We start from the raw sequence: 22518 nt of genomic DNA on the forward strand, positions 1-22518 counted from the left end.
ACCTTGATGGTTAGAATCGCAGCCTAGAGAATAAGGGAAATCCAGGCCGCCATGGCATATACATTATGCGATAAGGACAAGGTGACATCCAAAGTTTCTGTCCAAGGCTGTCTCGGTCCTTCACCTGAATTAAGTGATCCACCTGCCAATTTTTTCCAAGCCTTGTAATAGTCAAGGGGAAGCCAAACTTCACACCTTATATGTAAGGCTAAGATTTTGTCATGGATATTTTTAGTAAGAGTCACGGACGGGTCACAGGCAATAAAGAAAAACTCACGGAAGCCCGTGACCTGTCCCTGACTTCTACTAAAAATATCCATGATAAAATGGGAAGGGACTGGACAGCTGTGGCTGGGAGCTCTGGGGCCCACACCACCACTGGGGGCTCAGAGCTCCAGGGTCCCCCAGCCCCCCCACGATGGAGGGGAGCTGTTGGGGGGTCCCCCTGCCTCCCTGTGGTGGCCGGGGGCTGCAGGGGGCCCCCCCTGCCTGCGGCGGCAGGGAGCTGTGGGGTACCCCTGATGCCCGCGGCGGCAGGGAGTTTGGGGGCCAGCTGCTTCAGGCAACGGGGGTATCTCTCAGCTCCCTGCTGCTGCAGGAGGTGGCGGGACCCAGCCACTGGGGCTGAAGTCACAGATGACTTTGGAAGTCACAGATTCCATGACTTCCACGACATCCGTGACAAAATCGTAGCCTTCCTTATATGTGCTCAGAATTCTTTTCTACTGTAACTAGGACAAGATCATTCAGGAGTTCTCAGAGATTGTTCCTGGCCTTTTCTGACAGGATGAAGCATCAGCATGATTGAAAGATTATCTTTGTGGCTTTCTGACTATATCAGGGCATCCTGCGCAATAGCTCGCTTGAACCCACTTTCACAGATTATGACCCATTCCACCAGAGCTCAAGCATCCTCTGCAATTTCTCTTCTAAGGGGCATTCCAATCTCAGATTTGTAGCCCACCCAGCTGGGTGAAGGTGTGCACTGAACTCCAGCACTGCTTGTTGGAGAGCTCCAGATCAGACACCCACTTTAGCAGACTCTGAGCACCCACCTCCTGGACAGACGATCACGACTTGTGTGTTACCAGATGAATACACATGGACAATCACAAAAGAATGGTTACTTAGTTAACAATAACTGCGGTTCTCCGAGATGCATTGTTCACACGTATTCCACAACCTTCCCTGCCCTTCTTCACCACTACTGTGGAGTCTTGTACCACCTAGATTCTGATTTAGAAAGCAACTGAAGGGTGATTGTGACCGCTCTCATTCCTTTATGCCCTTGGCTGTGGAGAGTGAGAGGGTATCTAGGGCACAGGTGTGGCCCCAGCAAACTCCAAAAGAATCTATCTCATATGAGGCACACGTGTTATCCACATGTATTCCACTTCTGGTGGACATCTCGAAGAACCACAGTTACTGTAGAGTAAGTAATTGTTCTTTCTTTGCAAGAGGTTTTGGCAACTGCAAGGACAAGATATTTGTCACAGGGCTTAAAGGCAGGGTAAGCAACTGGAAGGGTACACTTTCCCCAATGTGCAAGGGTGAAAGCATCTATTTCAGACGTGTTTGATGTTAATTTCTGTTGTACCTCGTCATACTTGCTTTTTACAGTAAGAACAGAGAGACAATAGGAGATGAAATATGAGAAGCTTTTGCTAAAGCTTTTCAGGCAATGACAGGCCAGTGTCAAGAATGATAGTGTAGTTGGAAATGGCTTAGGCCAGCATAGTGTGAGAGTGGGAGAGGTAATGCACTGAGGCAAGATGCCAAATTCCATGATTGTCCTGACCAGCTGCTTTGTTGAAGGAAGGCTTTTATTTTGGGGCCACTCATGCTGAACTTTCTGTATCGCATCATCCGTGACAAAGGGCGTAAGATTAAAAAGGGGCATGATTTGTAACTGCTTAGCTACATGTGTGACTTTCCTATGTATAGAATTTAACAGTACTGGCAGGTGCTAATTACAAATTATGTCTGTACAACACTGGTGTTTGTATGTGGGGAGAGAGGATTCGTGTATATTAGAATAACCTGTTGTTTTTATTTTCAGACAAGCCTCTTCACTTGCACTTTGAAACCTTACTAAGAGATGACAGGCAGCATAGATTGAGCCATAAGCTCAAGGCTCTGAAGATGTCCCATTTTGGAAAGAAGCCACAAGATCTAACCAACGTTTTCCCAAAGCTAGGCCTATCACCTCTCTCTGCATCCAGTAAGTTCAGCTGAGATGGGGTGTAAACTTACATGTAGGTTTTAACAGGTGACCAAAGTGCAACCCTACATTGTAGCCTACAGTTCCTGTCATTTCTATAGAAAGTAGCAATAAAATCAGTACATAAATGTAAGGTGGTGATTGGCTTTGGCATCTTGCAAATTGCAGAAGTTCTCACCACCTCAATGGAAAGCCTGCTTTTGGTTAGATGACCAAATAAATGGCTACTGCAGAAACCCAGACAGCATGATTGGGAATGAACTAACAAGCAAGTCAAAGAAGAGAAATATTTTGATCCTTGTGTGTGTTAAAGCAAAGCACGTGTGTATCCACCTGCCAAGAGTGCCTGGCAAATTCCTGCCAAATATTTCTGTTTCAGTTGTGTTCAGAGCTGCCACTGTTGCTCTTCACTGTCTTCTCTTGTACTCTTTTCTGTTTTTCTAGGTTCCTGTTTATTTTAGCCCATTAAAGTGCATGATATTAAAACTATCCATAGAAGTTAAGCTCTTAGGAAAGCTGACAGAAACACCCAAGACTAAAAACTAATTCCATGTTAGAAAGAATTAAACTCCAGTTATAGCATCCTGTCTTGTTTAATGTACCACGGTGGGTGTTCTGATTTTTTTTTTTTTTTTTAAAGAATATATTTTCTTATACCCCGTACTTGCAGAAAATAACAAGCGTAGTGTGCAGCCTGCAAGGCAGACATGTCCATGGAGTTCTTATAATGGAGCCCACAGCTGCTGACTCTGACGTACTTATTTGTTTTGCAGTTGTTGATCCGAATTATCATGAACAAACCAGAGAACATTTAAAGAAAAGAACTTTATGCTGAAAATATAGATCCAGGCAGTGTGGTGGTTGGCATTTGGTGCACATCCCATGTGCATTCAGCTTTGTGCCTTCAGCTGTATGAAAAGGAAAGCACTATACACATTGGCTTAACAATAGTTAATTACCCAACCCATTGTTTTCAGTCTGTTTGTTTCTCTTTGAGAGAGGAGGTTACTTGCAAAGACTGTAGATGTCATCCATCCAATAGTTGGTTCAAGAGGCATTGAGTAGAGAATGGTCAGGCTGTTAGCACTGAAATAACTCTCCTTTCCAGGTGTAAGGAACCTATTAAAGAAGGCAAACTATTACACTTAAATATAAACTCCATCAGTCTTGCATCCTGTGTCAGTTTCCATGGCTTTACTATGAGCTTTAGAATAGCTGCTGTAGTATTCTGTTTTAGGTCCCTTCTGCTCAGGGATTAATCTTGGCTTCTCTCCAGTGGTGTCAAAGAGAGCCTTTCTCTTATGTAGCAAATGCTACTGCTGCCAGCAGTGCATATTCAGTGTTTTCTCTGATAATAATTCACTTCCTTTGATTCATGTTTGAGAGGACACATCAGCCTTTCTGTGCCGTTTCAGTTGACTATGGTGGCATTCTTCACTTCCTGTCCTAAAACTGTGTACTGTGGTTGAGATAATTTGATCAGCTGCTGCATTTTAGTGGTGGGTGAAAAGATCTTTATATATCACTTCCCCTCCTCAGAGTAGTGTTATGGGGCTTAATTGTAGTGGTCGATAGTGTTTTTTAAATTAATGTGATACACAAAAGGGAGTAATTCAAAGATGGGGCTAATGTGATCAGTTCAACATATGAGGAAAATTCTTGGTGGCCACTTTTTGGACATACTGGAGGGGAGTCTACTGTTTTTGATAGTTATATTCATTGCAAACACCCAGCAAAGATGAATTTCACAGGTGATATGTTCAATTCTATGCAGTGCTGATGGTTTCACTTGGATTTCTGACTTGTAGATTTTTCCCCATTTCTTTGATTTTAGCATTCCTTCCACAATACAGACTGCATTCCCCAGCTGGGTTCTGGTGGACTGACAGATAGGAGCAGCAATGACTTATGAACAAATTACTCTGGCTTTACTTGGGTTCTCCGTTCATGTGCTTTATTAACAGGTTCATTGTTTAAGGTGGAGAGGCAGCTTAAAGGAACAGACAATCACAGCTTGCTCGTTTCTGGTTCTCAGACACATAAACATAGTCCTTTGATGCACCACCTACCATCTTTGTATCTAGAAACTCCTCCAGCCCCATCTTCCAGCCAGTCCCCTTCCACTGCTAATTCAACAACGGTGAGTCAGAACATAATCTGTGTCAAACAAACCTAAAAAAGGGAGCAGTTTTTAATGCAGCTGGGGAACATCTGTATTGCTGGACATTGCCAACAGATGCTAGACTCATAGTGGACACCCTATGCCAAAGCTATGGGAGGGGAGTCCTTCCCTGCCAGTAGGCTGCAGGGACAGTCTGGAAATGCCTTTATTAAAAAGATCTTGATATTAAACAGACAGTAGCAACTACTTGCTTCAGTTGTCTTAGCCAGGACCCAAAGTGGCCAGGGTGCCTGCTCTGCTACCACCAGGGCCAGCATATGTGGTCTATAAATTTGTTACTAAGCATACACCATCAATAAAGACAAGTGCAAAGTACTTCACTTAGGAAGGAAAAACTGAATGCACAACTACAACATGGGGAATAACTGGCTAGGTAGGTGGTGGTACTGCTGAAAAGTATCTGGGCATTATAGTGGATCAAAAATTGAATGTGAGTCAACAATGTGATGCTGCAGCTGTGGGAAAAAAAGCAAATATGATTCTGGGGTGTATTAACAGGAGTCTTGTATGTAAGATACAGGAGGTAATTGTCCTGCTTTATTCAGCACTGGTGAGGCCTCAGCTGGAGTACTGTGTCCAATTCTGGGCACCACACTTTAGGAAATATATGGACAAATTGGAGAGAGACCAGAGGAGAGCAACAAAAAATGATAAAAGGTTTAGAAAACCTGACCTATGAGGAAAGGTTAAAAAATCTGGGCACGTTTAGTCTTGAGGAAAGAAAACTAAGGCGGGACCTGGTAACAGTCCTGAAATATATTAAAAGCTGCTATAAAGAGGACTTGGATCAATTGTTCTCCATACCCACTAAAAGTACGACAAGAAGTCATGGGTGTAATCTGCAACAAGGGAGATTTAGGTTAGATAGGAGGAGAAACTTTCTAACTATAAGGGTTTGGAATAGGCTTCTAAGGGACATTGTGGAATCCCCACAATTGAAGGTTTTTAATAAAAGGTTGACCGAACACCAGTCAGAGATGGTCTAGGTTTAGTTGTTCCTGCCACAGTGCAGCGGACTGGACTTGATGACTTTTTGAGGTCCCTTCCAGCCCTACATTTCTATGATTCTGCAAGTCCTGTGCATAAACAAATCCTTGTGTGAGCTCTGTGACTCAACTTTGTTTTAATTACAAATTAAGTGGGAGAGAAGGGAATTGTTCTGGACTTCTCTGAACAAAGCAAAAATATCAACAGGAAATTGTTTTTAGTATTTGCTTACTGTTTTGGAGAGGCAGGGAGGGGGGAATGCTACATCTCACAGTAGTCATTTGTATAAGCCCATATAGGATAAGCATTGGCTGGCTCCTATCCAGGCCTCTGTGGATATGGGGAGACTGCTGGGTTGGAGGGAGACTTTGAAGTAGCAATTATTACATGTATTGCTCTCTCCCCCTCCCCCCCCCACACACTCTATTTTTGACCAATGGGGAGCTGTTTCAGGCTTGACTGATAGAAGCAGATGGAGCAATCCCAAAGCTGAACTGCTTTCGTGTTGCCCAGATAGCTTCAGCAGGGCTGGCCCATCTCCACCCTGCGTTGTCTGCTCCAGATCCATCTCATGTTTCACTGCTATATCCAAAATATTTGTAGACGATTATTTGAGGACTCCCTCACAGAGTCTACTGACATTGTCAGCTCACTTGCTTGGAGTCCCATTACCAGAAGCTGACCATCTTTCTGGCACCACCTTCTATAGGTGACTCCATTGGGAATGCCCCGCTGCAGTTGTCTAGGGGTAGAGTTGGAAGTTGGGGCTGTTAGCCTTGCCTGCTCTGGAGTGAAACAATCTCAGAAGCTTCCTGGACCAAATTCTAAAGGATGTTATGGACAAGTCTTCCCATCTGTGTTTCAAGTTTTTTACACTGTGCTCATCACTGTGACATCCCGAGCACCTAACTTTTGGCTGCTACTGACTTAGTGTGCCTACATTGCAAAAACAAAAAACCACCCCTGCAGTAGTAAGTCTTAGAGTTCAAATCAACTGACTCGGGCTTGCACTTCAGGGCTAAAAATAGCAGTGTAGATGTTCCCACTCAGGCTGGAGCTCAGACTTTGAAACCTAGTGAAAGGGGAGAGCTTCGAGTCTGAGCACCAGCCCAGTTGGGAACATCTACACTACTACATTTAGCCGTGTAGCATGAGCCCCCACAAGTCCGACTCAGTTGACCCGGGCTCTGAGACTTGAGGCTGTTGGGGTTTTTTTGCACCGTAGCTATACCCGCAGTCTGGGTTTGAGCTCTTCACCTAGAACTGAGAGGCCGTTTGTTCCACTCTGAGTATGGAGACTTCCAAAACCCTGTTTTACAAGTAGAGGGAAATCTTCGTTTCTCAGGGCTCAAGCTCAAATTCCAGTGGGGGGGAGGAGACTTGCTGAGAATAATTGAGTAATAATACTTTGTTATGCTATATGATCTTAAAACACTTTACAAATATTAGGATTGGCAACATCAACTAAGATAGGTAAATGTGCCCACTTTAGAGAAGAATAAATTGAGCCATAGGGTTTGCTTGATGTGACCAGTAAATCACAGCAGGTTGGTGGAAAAACTGGAGAAAAAACTCAGGAATCCTGCTTACACCATTACTCTGAACACTAGATAACATGTACCTCTTGTTCTGGGGAAGTTGCTTTTTCCATGGTATGATTTAAACGTTCTTTTGTGTTGACACTAATGCTCTGTCTGGGTTTTTTTCCCTTTCCACTCTGCGTGCGGTTTCAGGTATCCTCGAAGAAAAGAAAAGTGGAATGTTCCTACGACATCAATAACATTGTGATCCCAATGTCGATGGCAGCAGCCACTCGAGTGGAGAAGCTGCAGTACAAAGAGATTCTAACACCAAGGTATCTGCAGATGGGAAAGTATTAATAATTCCCTTTGTGTTCTGTGTAGGGTGGTGTTATTTTGGCTGTGAAAAGGGAAAGCTATTTCTCTTTTACTAAAGCTCTCTCTTTCGTCAAGAAACAACAACTTAAATTAAGACAGTATATCTTTATTGGTTGTTTGTTTTTTGTTTTTTAATCAAAAAGGATGCAGTTTGCCACTTCAAAGGGAATTTCATGGCAGCATCGCTCACTGGCCAACTAGCATGTGGCAGTAGTGTTTGCGCTGGGTCAATGCTTCCCGGCTGATGGCTGAAAAATTCCCAGACATGGAAAAAGATTAGCAAGGGAAATTAGTCTCTTGTTCAGTTGTTGGCACATGTCGTTGTAGGGATATTAGCAGACCAGGCAAAGAGCTTTGAATTGTAGGAGTGCTTCAAGGGTATAATTACTAGTTTCAGAAAGATTGAAATAGCAGAGATACTGCTATAGGAGTGAGGACCGTTGGAAGAGCTGTGCAGTACTGCATGGAATTTCTGCACATCCTATTTCTTGGTTCTGATTACTATTATTTATTCAGCATCCAGTGTTCTGTGTACCTCCAACTTGTAGTGAGAGATCTCTGCCCCCTTGCAATCTAAGTAGACAAAATACAGACAAGTCTTTTATGTAAAAGGGAGATAAAGTGATTGATTGGTCATGGTTGATGAGATGGTCATTAGTTCCACAGTTGTTCATTGTTCACTTTCATGAGCCCTACCATTTTTGCCTTCCCTCAAAGCCTGTCAAAACAGAGTCCAATGAGATTGAATTTATCAGGCTTCTGTTGTCATATCGCTGGCTGGTGCATACATGATAAATCTAAATCTGTGGCTTCTAGGAGCTCTGCAAGATAAGTGGTGTGCTTGTATGTGTGTATGTCTGTACTAGGAAGCTTTGTCAGTAAAGCTAATCACCTTTGGGCTAGTGTCCAGTAGCTATGGGGAAGTAACTATGAAGCCAGGTCTTGGCTCTGGGTCTTAGCCAAGAGGGTGACATGGCAGTGAGTGCAGAATTGTTCTGACATTGAGTGTTCTTTCCTGCAGCTGGAGAGTGGTAGAGCCCAAAGATGTGGAGCCATTGGATCATATGGACTTTGAGGTGAGACAAAATCTACTTTGTCACACTGTTTCTGGTCTCAAGCACTACTGACAAATGATAAATGTCTTTAGAAGCAACAGCCATCCTGAAAAAGTCTGATTGGCATTTTGTATTCTTAGAAGAAGTAAAGATTGAGTGTAAACTGCTAAGCCTGCAGGCTTTATTAAGCAAAGTCTGTAGTAAATGTTGTCCAGCCACAGCACACAGCTTAATCATTGAATTGCCAGTACATGCATGAGGATCAAAGCGTGCCTCTGTCAGGAACACATCCGGGACGTGGGCAGTCATGCCTACTGGTCCAAGCCATGGGGGTGGCCAGGCCTGGAGGTTAGAGCTGAGCCACGAATCAGGACCCCAGGACACCCAGGTGCATAGTTGAGGCCAGAAACAATGGGTGAGCCAGAGATGTAGTTGGGAACTGAAGCCAGGGGTCAGAGCCAGGGATGTCAGGGACAGAGTAGGGTAGGAACCTGGAGCAAGTACAAGAGCAGGCTGAGCAGGAGCAGGTATGGGATGAATGGGAGCAGAAACAGGTACAGGAAGCAGAAACTGGAGCAGGCACAAAAGCAGATTAGGAGTAGCAGCAGGTACATCATACAGGAAGCAGGATCAAGTGCAGCTGTTGAGTGGGATGCATTGAGCAGCCCATGAGTTCTGGCTTTTTCTGGGTCAGGTAGTAGCTTAGCCCTACCCCTTCACCAATCAGGAAGTACAGTCAATTAGGTAGCCCCTGCCAGGATCAGCTATGCCCAGTGTGTTACTAGGAGACTGACCCTTTTGCAGCTGGCTCCCTTGACAGCAAATGCCCCCAACCCTCAAGGGTGCCTTCTAGGGCCCTTATGACCCAGTTTTTCTAGGTTCTGGTGAAAAGCGTGTATGAGCTCCAGAGCATAGACAGTCCGTCCTGATTCCCAAGAACACTCTTCTGGACCATAACCCTCCTAGTCCTCCAGGTTGTAAAATAGACCTCGGATTCATTTAGAATCCAGGATTTCTTGCCCTTCATATTCGTCTTGATCCTGAACCTCCATGGGAGTGGGCCATGAAGCAGAGCGGGATTTTGTTGTGTAGGGCTTCAGGAAGGATATGTGAAAAACTGGACAGACTTTCATGGTTTTAGGCAGCTGGAGTCGGGTTGACTCTACAAGTTCTTTGCAACCATGGACCAGCACTGAGGTGGGGTGGCAGAAGCTGGAGTAATCCAGGCATCTTAACACGTTGGCCCTTGCTTTGAAAGCTTAGATCAGAAAAGTCAATGTATTTCTTCACATCAATACTCACCTTTGGCCACTAGAAACTTCGTACCTCCAAGTCCTGAGTCTTATGGTGTCCAAAATGGCCAGCACCTACAGTATCAGGGCACATTCTTAACACTTTGTCTGGGCTGATCATCTAGAATGTAAAAGTGCTTGCTAAGATATAGTGGACAATTGTGCAAATGGAAGCCTAAGCTGAATGGTGCATTGGAGGTATCAAGGGTCTCACAGAGTTTGGCTGCTTGCAGGTCTTTTGGGAGTAGAGCCCGAATAAGAGATGGTAAATCCTGGGCTGTTGTTCCACCAACAGAATTAGATGGTCATAGCACAGTGTTTTGGGGAGTGGTGTTCAGCACAGCATATTTGTCCTTGTGGGAAAGGCCGTCTGCTTTCGCTTTCTGTGATGCAGGGCAGTAGGTAATATTGAAATCAAATCTGGCAAAGAAAAGTGACCACGGATCTGATGATTAAGCCATTCAAAGATATTCTAAGTTCTTGTGATTGGTGATGACCTGGATCAGGAACTGAGCCCCTCCAAAAAGTGTCGCCATTCTAGTCCCAGTTATCATAGTTCTTCTCAGCGGGGGTTAGTTTACGTGAATAATACACACATGGATGGAGTTGGTGATACGGGCCTGCATTTTGTGAAAGTACGGCCCTGATTGCAACGTTTGAGGCATCTGCTTCCATGGTAAAAAGTTTTGGATACACAAGAATGAGAGCTGAAGGGAAGACTTTCTTTAGCTTACTGGAAGCAGACTGTACTTGGGGAAGATGATAAAGCCAATGAACTCAATAGTGTCCTTATAAAATTTGCATTTCTCAGGTTTGATGTAAAGTTTGTTCTGGTGGAGTCCGTCAAGGATATTGCGGACATGTTGCTCATGTAGTTTCTGGTTTTTGGAGAAGACAAGAATATCATCTAAATAAACAACAAATTGTTCCAGCATGTCCTGAAAATAGTCATTTACGAAATGCTTCAACGTAGAGACATTATTTAGCTCAAATGGCATAACTAGAACATAAGAACAGCCATACTGGGTCAGAACAAAGGTCCATCTAGCCCAGTATCCTGTCTTCCGACAGTGGCCCATGCCAGGTGCCCCAGAGGGAATGAACAGAACAGGTAATCTGCTGCTGGGTCAAGTAGTAACTTAGCCCTGCCCCTCCACCAATCAGGAAGTGCAATCGGACAGCCCCTGCCAGGATCAGCTATGCTCATTCTGTTGGTAGGAGATTGACTATGCTGCAATTGGCTCCCTGACATCTGCATCAGCTGTTATGAAAAAGCATTTCTTGGGTCATCCCTCTCTATAAGCAGCAGCCACAGCAAACCCTTGAGTGGTGCTTTAATGTTCTTGGCATCCGTTCACATGATCTATATAATAGAGGCTTTGTCTGTCTCAGAGAATCCAAACAATAGTCTGATTCATAAACTTCAAATTCAGCGGCTCATGAAAAGTATGACTGGGTTAGTGATTCTAAACAGTGGTTCCAATTCCCCAGTTAAGGGAAGATCTCACCAACCTGAGCAACCACAGATGATGTGATTGTATGAGATTGCTCACTGTTGGAAAGTCTCAACTCCCATCACAGAGGGTTTATTCAGTAAGAGAATTCATGTTGAGTTGTTCTAGTGGGTTGCTGTGTTCTACAGAGAACAAACTGTGAAGAAAACCGTTCTGTAGTTACATGAAAGAAACTTCACAGACACAGACACAGACACCAGCATGAACAGATGTCTGATCTTCCAGCATTCAGAATCCAATTATATAAATTAATAGGTAAGGTCACACACAGCAGATTTTGTGATTTTTGACCAGCCAAACCAAAGATTAAATCCTTGTTAACTTGATCCTATATGAATTGACTTCCATTTTGGAAACTTTTTTTTTTTTTTAAAGGAGCGAAACAGACTGTGGTTTCTCCAGTATTGTCCAATAGGCATTGTTATCTGCTGAGTTCTGTGGTTCAGAATCACAGGGTTTCTGCTACTTTGTACTTGACCAAACAGTAGTGTCACCCTGAAGACAGAATGTCATCTTTTGAATATTAGAGGGAAAACTAGCTTTGTTCTTTTTCCTAGTTGGAAGACACTTCTGATGAGACCTATTTGAACCATCACACCAAGTATGAGGAGCTTGAACGAGCCCGATGGGATTCGTGGGCAGCAGCTGTTTCCCACAAGCGAGGAAACAGGTATCAATTTCTCATTAGCACTACGTAGCAAGGCATGGAAGCAAGAATCTTTATTTCCTCTTCATGTTAAACTATACAGAGATCCTGCTTTGGGGTTGTCACATTTTGGGTTGCACTCCAGACCAGTGAGGGGTTGTGTTGTTGTAGCTCCCAATGCGGGCCACTCTCAACGTGTGTTTTACACTGACCAGATCTCTCCTGGACAGTTCAGGTATTAAAGATCCATTGTCCCTGTAAAGGGTTAACGTTCAACAATCTGCTTCTTGAACTATTAGCAAACAGTTCAGTTTAAACACAGCACTGGATTGGTTAGATTAAAAAATAAAACAAGATTATTAACAAAAGAAGATAGGATTTTAAGTGGATTCAGGTACCAGGTATTAATGTCAGAAATGGTTACAAGAGAAATAAAGACACAATGCTTTCTAGTAGCTAAAATTTAACAAGCTAGATTTGGTTCAAGGTAAAATCCTTACATGTTCCCAGCAATAAGGCTGACCAAATTCTCAAGTTGGACCTTCCCCGAAAATCAAGAGGCTGGTTCCTTTGTCATCTTAGGTGAAAGAGAGAGAGAGCTAGAGCTTGGGGTTCTTCTTCGAGTGCTTGCTCATTTCCATTCCATATTACGTGTATGTGCTCGCCACATGCACCGGTGTCAGAAGTTTTCCCCTCAGCAGTATCCATAGGGGACCGGCTCAGACACCCTCTGGAGTGGCCCCTGCTGGAACATCATCTGCTTCGGCTAGCATTGTTTCGTTCTCTGTTCTTGCGAACTTTGAAAACCTGTAATATAATTGTATATAGTTGAATTAGTTACTCTTAGTAATAGTTCTTGAACTCTTCGTTAGTCCCGAATGGGACTCGGACGGGGCATGCCCCGGTCCCCAGGCCTTAAGCCCGGTTGCAAATGGCCTATGCCCATCAATGATCCGCATAGTAGCTGCTTACGGTGCTTGGGCGAGGGCATATACGCGGCAAGTGTCGTCTTTGTAAGTCATTCAAACCTAGGATGAAAAAGGAGCAGGACAATCACTTAAAGGTGCTCCTGATGCAGTCAGCACTCACTCCAGCACCGAAGCAACGGTCCAACTCAGCACCGAGCACTGCAGCGTCGGCCCCCCTCCACGGCTCCGTCCAAGAAGCCGAAGAAGATGGGGAGGAGGAAGATCGCCTACTTCCCTCAAGGGAAAAGACAGCTGGGGGTGAGCCAAGACCCACGCCAGGCAGCTCAACGCCTCCTTTGGGAAGTCAGGCCCCAGCTCAAGCCGAGCGGTGCAGCCCATCCCATGCTTTGTCTGCAACTCCAGATAGCGGTACAGGCCTCCGCCAGCTACAAGTGCTGTCGAGGCCCTGCAGGCAGTTCAGGAGATCCTGATGCTTCCGGTGCTGCCCACACTAGCTCCGGCAGTATCCAGGTCTCGAGGTAAACCCACCTTGGGATCTCCGCATGTCCCCTCCTCAGCGGCACCATTCCCCTTCGTGTGGAACATCCTGCCACCGCTCGCCTGCCTGAAGCCGTCACGCCTCAGATAGGCAGGCTCAACGGAGCCCTCTTTGATCCCCAGACCTTGGGCACAAACTGCGAGATTCGAGGTGTACCTCCCTGGTAGTCTGGTGCAGACACACTGAGGCATGCGCCCCCAGGCAGGAGCACCGAGACCAACCCCTCGCATCGCCAAGAGCTTGGTACATATCCAGGGGTTGAGGTCACCAGACTGTCGTCGTTGATCTCCAAGACGGGGATCGCCACGTTTGGGGAGTTCCTCCCGGCATCTGGTGCGTGATAGCTCCCGGTCCCGCTCGACATCCCAGTTGGGAAGAATAAGGCGTACATCGCCGGGTTTCTGACGCCGATACACCGAAGGCCATCGGTCCCCGAGGCCCCAGCCAAGGCATTCGTCCCGCTCGGACAGGTCTGCCTCCAGGCGCAGTGACCAGCACCAGTCAGGATAAGAGCCACCGCTCCGCCTGATCCTGGTCGCTGGGTAGCAACTGCTCCGGCACCGAGCAGGGCTCCCTAACTGCGGGACAGCCTCCGGCTCCTGCAGTGCCACCTACATCATCAGCACCAAAACCTGTCCCATGGCCCTAGGCACAATGGCCGGTGTCATGGAACCCCTGGGGGTTCACCCGGCCTTCCCAGGTGTTGGTGTTGGGAGCCTCGGACAGGCCTGCGGCCTCGGCATCCCGACCCCCTCCAGTGCCCGAGACTTTGGGGGGGAAGGACCTCACAGATCCAGGAGGGCTCGGGGGAGCAGCCTGCTAGACCACCAATGAACGTGGAAGTTCCTGCGGTACTGGCATTGTCCTTGTCATCGCCAGACGAGGCTATCATGGAGCCGCCTCACCCAGTTCCTCAGGATGACGCTAAGGCACACCAGGCACTATTGAAGAGGGTTGCATCTAACCTGGGGCTCCAGGCTGAGGAGTTGGAAGAACCTTCGGACTCCTTGTTTGATGTCCTCTGCTTCTTGGCCCCTGCATGGTTTAAAGGACTCCCGTACCACCCTGAAAATGCTGGGGTGGTACGTCCCAGGCCCAGCACGTAAGCAGTTCAAAGTGCAACAGCCTCGGGGACAAAGGAGCCAGCCTCAGCAGGACCTGCCTCACAAGAAGGCCAAGCGACCGTTTTGAGGGTGCGCTGGAGGGCGACCTACCAGATCATTCCCCGGATCCATCTTCCCTGTTTTTTTCCAACCGCCTTTCCCTTTTCCTCCCTGCATGGACCACAATAACCCTAGACGGTTGGGTCCTGAACACAGTGGTGCAGGGCTATACCCTTCAGTTTCTTTCTATCCCCGCCCCCCTTCAGGGATCCTTCACAGGAGGTCCAAGTTTGCTGCAGATGGGGGCGGTGGAGGAAGTTCCTCTAGAGTACAGGAATGGGGGCGGGGGAGGGGGTTATTCCCGATATTTTTTAATCCCAAAGGCCAAGGGCGGTCTGCATCCCATTTTGGACCTGCGAGACCTCAACAAGTACCTAAAGAAGCTGAAGTTCCGCATCGTCTCCCTGGCCTCTATCATCCCCTCCCTGGATCCAGGAGACTGGTATGCCGCCCTGGACTTAAAGGATGCATATTTTCACATAGCGATCTTCTAAGGGCACAGACGTTTTCTCCATTTCACGGTGAGATCGGTCCACTATCAATTTACAGTCCTCCCGTTTGGCCTGGCGACTGCACCGAGAGTGTTTACCAAGTACATGTCGGTGGTGGCGGCTTACCTCAGGCGCTGGGGTATCCAGATCTACCTGTACATTGATGACTGGCTCATCAAGGGCAGCTCCAGGTCTCAGGTGCAAAGGGATGTTGCGGTGCTGCAAGCCACTTGCCACTCCCTGGGTCTACTGGTGAATGACAAAAAGTCCATGTTCATGCCAGTGCAAAGGATAGAATTCAATGGAGCGGTGCTCGACTCAATCTGCGCGAGAGTGTTCCTGCCGCTAGAAAGCTTTTGAGCCTTGACAGACCTTATCGCAGAGGTATCTGCATTTCCTTGGGCTGGGCCACGCATATGCTGGGCCACATGGCAGCTTGCACGTACATTGTCAACCATGCCAGGCTCGGGATGCGGCCCCTGCAGCAGTGGCTGACGACTGCCTATTCCCAGTCCATGGAGTCGATGTCAGATGCCTTGGCTGAGGTGCGCACCTTGGAGATCTCCAGACCCAGGGTATGTGGTCCTCAGGGGAGATGGTGCTCCATATAAACATCAAAGAACTCAGAGCGGTTTGATTGGCATGCAGCATCTTCCTACCTCACCTGTCAGGCATGCAGCATCTTCCTACCTCACCTGGTGAGAGTCCTGACAGATAACACAGCCTCGATGGTCTACATCAACAGGCAAGGGGGAGCGTGCTCATCGCCTCTCTGCCAAGAGGCACTCTGGCTCTGGAACTTCTGTGTCAATGATGAGATCCACCTGGAGGCTTGTCATCTCCCTGGCGTCAAGAACACGCTAGCAGATCACCTCAGCAGGGGGTTCTCCTCTCACCACGAGTGGTTGCTCCACCAGGATTTAGTCTACATGGCCTTCCAGAGGTGGGGAACTCCGCAAATGGACCTGTTCACCACCAGGCAAAACAGAAAATGTCATCGGTTTTGCTCTTGGCAAGGTCTGGGCAAGGACTCCCTCTCCGATGCCTTCCTCCTGTCATGGTCAGGGGGCCTGATGTACGCATTCCCTCCGATCCTTCTCATCACCAAGGTCCTGGCAAAGATCGAGAGAGACAGGGTGCGGGTTATCATGAGTGCCCCAGCGTGGCCTTGCCAGCACTGGTTCGGCACACTCATGAACCTATCAGCGGCCCCTTCCTGGCCCCTGCCCAACCGACCGGATCTTCTGTCACAGGACCATGGTCGGCTGATACACCCCGACCTCTGGTTCCTCAACCTCTCGGCGTGGATGCTGCATGACTGAACCCGGAGGAGCGGACCTGTTTAGAGGAGGTCCAACAGGTCCTCCTCGGAAGTAGGAAGCCCTCAACTAGACTGACCTACCTGACCAAGGGGATGAGGTTTTCCCACTGGGCCTCCGAGTGTGGCCTCTCTCCCTCGTGATCTTCCATACAGGCTGTCCTAGACTACCTGCTTCATTTGAGGAACCAGGGCCTGGCACACTCTTCTGTTAGAGTGCATCTCGTGGCCATCTCCGCTTTTCACCTGCCGATCCAAGGACAGACGGTGTTTTCCCATGACATGACTGTCAGATTCTTGAGAGGGCTCGAGAGATTCTTCCCGCAGGTACGGACTCCTGTCCCACAATGGGATCTTAACTTGGTCCTCTCTAGGCTCACAGGCCCACCCTTTCAGCTGCTGGGTTCCTGTTCCCTTCCCCATCTGTCATGGAAGGTCACATTACTGGTGGAGGTGACATCAGCGAGACGAGTCTCTGAAATTAAAGCCTTGACCTCAGAACTGCCGTACACAGTCTTCTACAAAGACAAGGTTCAGCTGCGGCCCCACCCAGTCTTCATATTGGTGTCCTCCTTCAATATGAACCAGGACATTTTCCTCCCAGTGTTCTGTCCAAAACCACACAAGACTAGTGAAGAGAGGCGTCTTCGCACGCTGGACGTCCAAAGGGCCTTGGCTTTTTACTTAGAACGTACCAAGCCTTTCCGTAAACCAATTCAGCTCTTCATCGCTACAGCGGATAGAATGAGAAGGGCCTTCTGGTGTCATCGCAGAGGATTTCCAATGGGATTATCTCATGCATTAGGACCTGTTATGAGCTGGCGGGGGTTCCGCCACCGCCGATTGTCAGAACCCATTCGACTAGAGCACAGGCGTTTTTGGCGGCCTTCCTGGTGCACATCCCTATACAGGACATCTCTAGAGCCGCAATGTGGTCCTCCGTCCATACGTTCATGACCCGTTATGCCATCACTCAGCAAGGCAGGGACGATGCTGGGTTCCGCAGAGCTGTGTTGCAATCTACACGTCTGTGAACTCCTACCCACTTCCAGGGGTATTGCTTAGGAGTCACCTAATATGGAATGGACATGAGCAAGCACTCAAAGAAGAAAAGAAAGTTACCTTTTCCGTAACTGGTGTTCTTCGGGATGTGTTGCTCATGTCCATTCCACGACCCGCCCTCCTCCCCCACTGTCGGAGTTTCCAGCAAGAAGGAACTGAGGGTGGGGGGAGCTGGCGGCGCCCCTTATACCGTGCCATGCAGGCACCACTCCAGAGGGCGCCAGAGCAGGTCCCCTATGGATACTACTGACGGAAGAACTTCTGACACTGGTGCATGTGGCGAGCGCACACACCTAATATGGAATGGACAGGAGCAACACATCTCGAAGAACACCAGTTACAGAAAAGGTAACTGTCTTTTTTCTGCCCCTTTCTTTTGTAGTCCAGTTAACCTTGGAAGTGGATTCTTCTCAGGGTTACCCCTCAAAGCAATATTTATTCAAAGAGTGAAGAAGGTGACATGGAGTCTGGTGGCGAAGGAGGTTCCATGTTCTTTGTTCTCACCTATGTTTGCTGAAATGCAGTTTTCTTTGTCTCCTGCCATCTCCTCTCCCTACTGTCTCAAGGACCCTGTTTATTACTTATATGTAAATTGAGGTAAACGGACCATTTCTTCGTTCAGGATACTTCTGTCTAGGCCGGGCTGCGTAGTTTGAACATATCTTAAGAACATCATACAGGGGGATTTAATAATTTTATGTATAATATTATTTCACCATGATATTATTGACCAGTGAGTTATTAGTTTTCAAATGGTATGTCATAAAAGCATATTTTGTACAAAGATTATTATAACAGCATGTAGGGTATGAATACGGGGAGCTTTTGGTCACGGTTCCAAGGTATTTGACCTAATACCACATGACATCTTGATTTTTTTTTAAAAACTTGCATTATATGGAATTAACCGGGAACAAGTTACACATTAGATGTGTTAAAAATTGGCTCAACTGATGGATCTAAAAATGTAGTTGTTAACTGGAGATATCAATGGTAGAGACTGTTTCTAGAAGGGGTCCCCAGGAATTGGTTCTTGGTCCAATGCTATTTAATATTTTTATCAACTATCTAGACAAAATTAAATTTTTGATAAAGTTGTCAGATGACTCAAAGATTGGTAGAGTGGAAAATAATGAGGAGGACAGGTGACTGTTACCGAGTGATAGGGATCACCAGTAATATTCATACAAAATGCATTTTAATAAGTCAAATACAAGGTAATGCATCTGAGAACAAAGAATGCAGGTTATATCTACAGGATGGGGAACTCTGTCATGACTCAGAGAAGGACTAAGGGGTCATCATAGATCAGTGGTTCTCAACCAGGGGTATTTGTATTCCTGGGGGTACGCAGCAGTCTTCCAGGTGGAACATCAGCTCATCTAGATATTTGCCTAGTTTTACAACAGGCTACATAAAACGTATTAGTGAAGTCAGTACAAACTAAAATTTCATACAATGACTTGTTTATAGTGCTCTATATACTATATGTTGAAATGTAAGTACAATATTTATATTCCAATTGATTTATTTTATAATTAAATGGTAAAAATGATAGCAATTTTTCAGTAATAGTGTGCTGTGACACTTCTGTATTTTTGTGTCTGATTTTGTAAGCAGTTTTTAAGTGAGGTGAAACATGGGAGTACGCTAGACAAATCAGACTCCTGAAAAGTGTACAGTAGTCTGAAAAGGTTGAGAATCACTGTCATAGATTATCACCTTACCATGAGCTTTCAGTCCAATGCTGTGGCAAAAAGAGCTCATGCAGTCCTTGGATGTATAAAAAGAGGACTATCAAGTAGAAGTAGAAAAGCGACCTTGCCTCTATACACTGCATTGGTAAGACTGCTACTACCATCTTGAAGTGTGGACACCAGAACTGGATTCTATAAGGAAGTGGAAATGCTGCAGAGAGTTCAAAGAAGGGCCAGAAAAATAATCAGGAAGCTGGAAAGTAAGGAGTCTCCTTCTTTTTGAAAAGAAGATGGAGAGATGATGTGATCACTGTGTCTAGGCACTTACATGTGGACAAGAGGTCTGATAGTGGGGGACTTTTCAAGCTTGCTGACAAAGGTATAACAAGAGCCAGTGGCTGGAAGTTGAAGTTGGACAAATTCAACCTTGAAATAAGATATAATTTCCTAGCAAACATTGGAACAGCTTACCAGGTGATGTGGTGGACTTCCCAATGCTCGGAGTCTGTAGGATTAAATCAAATACCTTTCTAAAATATATCCTTTAATGTTGGTCTGGGAGAAATTCTATAGCCGGGGAGTACAGGGGGTGCAGAGGGAAAAGAAGGTGTTGTCAGGCTGGTGGTCCCTTCTGGCTTTGGAATCTAGGACTCTCATCAGTCCCCCATTCATCCCCTTCCTTCATGCATAATGGGGAAAACAGGATTGTCTGCATTGCTCCTAACACACTCGTTGCAGCTCTGCATTAAGACAATGACTATAATCAAATTTTGTGCGTCTGTGCATCAGCTGATCACCTGCAAGGATCAGGAAGGAATTTTTTCCCCAGTGCATAATTAGATATATTGGTTTTTTTTACCTTCTTCAGAAACATCAGAGATTGGCCACAACTGGAGATGGGACACCAGGCACGATGAACCAGTACTTAAGTGATACAGAGAATTCATTTTAAATGCCTGCTGGTGTCTTGCTCACACGTTCAGGGTCTAACTAATTGCCAGATTTGGAGTCAGGAAGGAATTTCCCCTCAGGGTCAGATTGACAGGGATGTAGGGATTTTTCACGTTCCTCTGCAGCATGGGGCATGGATCATCTGCTGGGAAGATCTGGGCAGATCTCATTTAATCAATTTCCTGCCATTGCCGGGGCCTCAGGCATTGGTGGCACCTAAAACTCTCCTGGTCTCTGCCAGTGGCACAACAGTTTAGTCTTCTGAGGAGTGAATGAACGCTATAGAAGTATTTGAATGAAATTTAATGGCCAGAGATATCATCTAGTCTGACTTCTTTATATCACTGTCCCTTCTGGCCTTATACTTTGTGAAACTATAGTTTGTTGTAAGCAAAGAAATCCTAGGCTGCTGATGACGTGGTTCATGTAACCAGTCTGCTGTGCTGACAAGCAAAGTGTTGATGAAATGTATATAGGATAGGGCCAGCTCATCAGAGTAGTGACTCAGCACGTTATCATGCCACATGAGAAATTAGTTTCATACTAAGCTTGGGCCCTCATGTCTCATGCTAGGAACTAATAAGTTAGTGCAAACTCCATGCCCTTTTTCCAAATTATATCTCTTTTGCTTACCTAGGAGTGGAGTTGACAGATTGTAAACATGGCAATTTCTTCCAGCTCTCCTTGGTTAGACAGCAGGTCGTAACAACACAGTGGAAAGGAGAAGAGAAATTTGGAAACCTGGAGTAGTGGGGGGCACAATGAACATATGTCAGGCCCTGAGGAGGAGGTGAAAGGATTTCAAAGAAAAAAATGTATGTGTGCAGTCAGAAATAGGCAGGACTCTTCAGTATAAGTTCCAATTACAGCAATCTGTTTGCCTCTGTACTTAGTAGTAGATGGTTTATACTATTTTATCTCAGATTCCCCAAAGTCTCATCATGAGAAAAAGCAGCTAGCAAATGCTTTCTTAATCCTAAAATTCACCACCACCAACATTGGCAGAAATTGCCCAAGAAAATTGTGAGCTATTGTTATAGCAGACAGTGGAGGAGAAGCTGCAATTCAGGGGCAAAACACTAATTGCTGGAGACCATGACCAGCTGCTTGAATAAAGGAGGGATACAATGATTAAGTCCAGACTTATCTCAGTTTTGTGGCTCACATTTGCAATATGCAGTGGCTTATTTTTATTTGGGTTCCATGTTAGTATCTAGTTATGTTCCTGTGTCTCATAGACTTTAAGGCCAGAAGAGACCATCTAGTCTGACCTGCTGCACATCGCAGGCCACAGAACCTCACCCACCCACTCTTGTAATAGGCCTATAACCTCTGGCTGAGTTACTGAAGTCCTCAAATCTTGATTTAAAGATTTCAAGTTATAGAGAATCCACCACGTACTCTAGTTTGAACCAGGAAGTGACCTGGTGGAGGAGTTGCATTGTATATAAGAGAGCAGTATGATTGCTCAGAGCTCCAGTATGAAACTGGAGAAAAGCCTGTTGAGAGTCTTTGGGTTAAGTTTAGAGGCGAGAGCAACAAGGATGATGTCATGGTGGGCATCTGCTATAGACCACCAGACCAGGAGTATGAGGTAGACAAGGCTTTCTTCGGACAACTAACAGAAGTTTCCAGATCCCAGGCCCTGGTTCCTATGGGGGACTTCAATCACTCTGACATCTGCTGGGAGAGCAATACAGCAGTGCACAGACAATCCAGGAAGGTTTTGGAGAGTGGTGGGGACAACCAGAACCAACTAGGGGCCGTACTTCTCTTGACCTGCTGCTCACAAACAGGGAAGTAGATGTGGTGGCAACCTGGGCAGCAGTGATCATGAGATGGTCAAGTTCAGGATCCTGACAAAAGGAAGAAAGGAGAACAGCAGACTGCAGACCCTGGACTTCGGAAAAGCAGACTCAGGGAACTGATGGGCAGGATTCCCTGGGAGGCTAATATGAGTGGGAAAGAAGTCCAGGAGAGCTAGCTGTATTTTAAAGAAGCCTTATTGAGGCCAAAGCACCACTGGAGTTGTAGCTAGCAAGGAATGTAAAGAGTAACAAGAAGGGTTTCTATAGGTATGTTAGCAACAAGGAGGAGGTCAGGGTAAGTGTGGGACCCTTACTGAATGGGTGAAGCAACCTAGTGACAGATGATGTGGAAAAAGCTGAAGAACTCGATGCTTCTTTGGCCTCGGTTTTCACAGACAAGGTCAGCTCCCAGACTGGGCTGCACAGTATGGGGAGGAGGTGAGCAGCCCTCAGTGATGAAAGAACAGCTTAAGGACTATTTAGAAAAGCAGGACATGGGGCTGGATGCAATATATCCGAGGGAGTTGGCTGATGTGATTGCAGAGCCATTGGCCATTATCTTCGAAAACTTGTGGCGGTTGGGGGAGGTTCCGGACTATTGGAAAAAGGCAAATATAGTGCCCATCTTTAAAAAAGGGAAGAAGGAGAATCCAGGGAACTATAGACCGATCAGCCTCACCTCGTTCCCTGGAAAAATCATGGAGCAGGTCCTCAAGAAATCTATTTTGAAGAACTTGGAGGAGAGGAAGGTGATCAGGAACAGTCA

The 22518-nt window shown here is 46.2% G+C and overlaps 1 protein-coding gene across 5 annotated transcripts in view; it reads left to right on the forward strand.

The window, feature by feature from the left end:
• The window catches only part of LOC112102487 (KAT8 regulatory NSL complex subunit 1-like), a 126531-nt gene that overhangs the window by 98356 nt on the left and 5657 nt on the right, over positions 1-22518 (forward strand). For 4 of the 5 annotated variants that reach the window (XM_026652073.1, XM_024193819.2, XM_024193817.3 and 1 more), the window contains 5 exons: positions 2060-2221; positions 4186-4361; positions 7124-7245; positions 8310-8364; positions 11707-11819. In XM_026652073.1, coding sequence (XP_026507858.1) covers positions 2060-2221; positions 4186-4361; positions 7124-7245; positions 8310-8364; positions 11707-11819 — 628 coding nt within the window. The remainder of the gene's footprint in view (positions 1-2059; positions 2222-4185; positions 4362-7123; positions 7246-8309; positions 8365-11706; positions 11820-22518) is intronic. The other variant, XM_024193818.3, reaches the window with a different exon arrangement.

The sequence above is a fragment of the Terrapene carolina genome, unplaced genomic scaffold, assembly GCF_002925995.2.
Source record: "Terrapene carolina triunguis isolate 2854851 unplaced genomic scaffold, T_m_triunguis-2.0 Scaffold111, whole genome shotgun sequence".
Taxonomy (NCBI): Eukaryota; Metazoa; Chordata; order Testudines; family Emydidae; genus Terrapene; species Terrapene triunguis.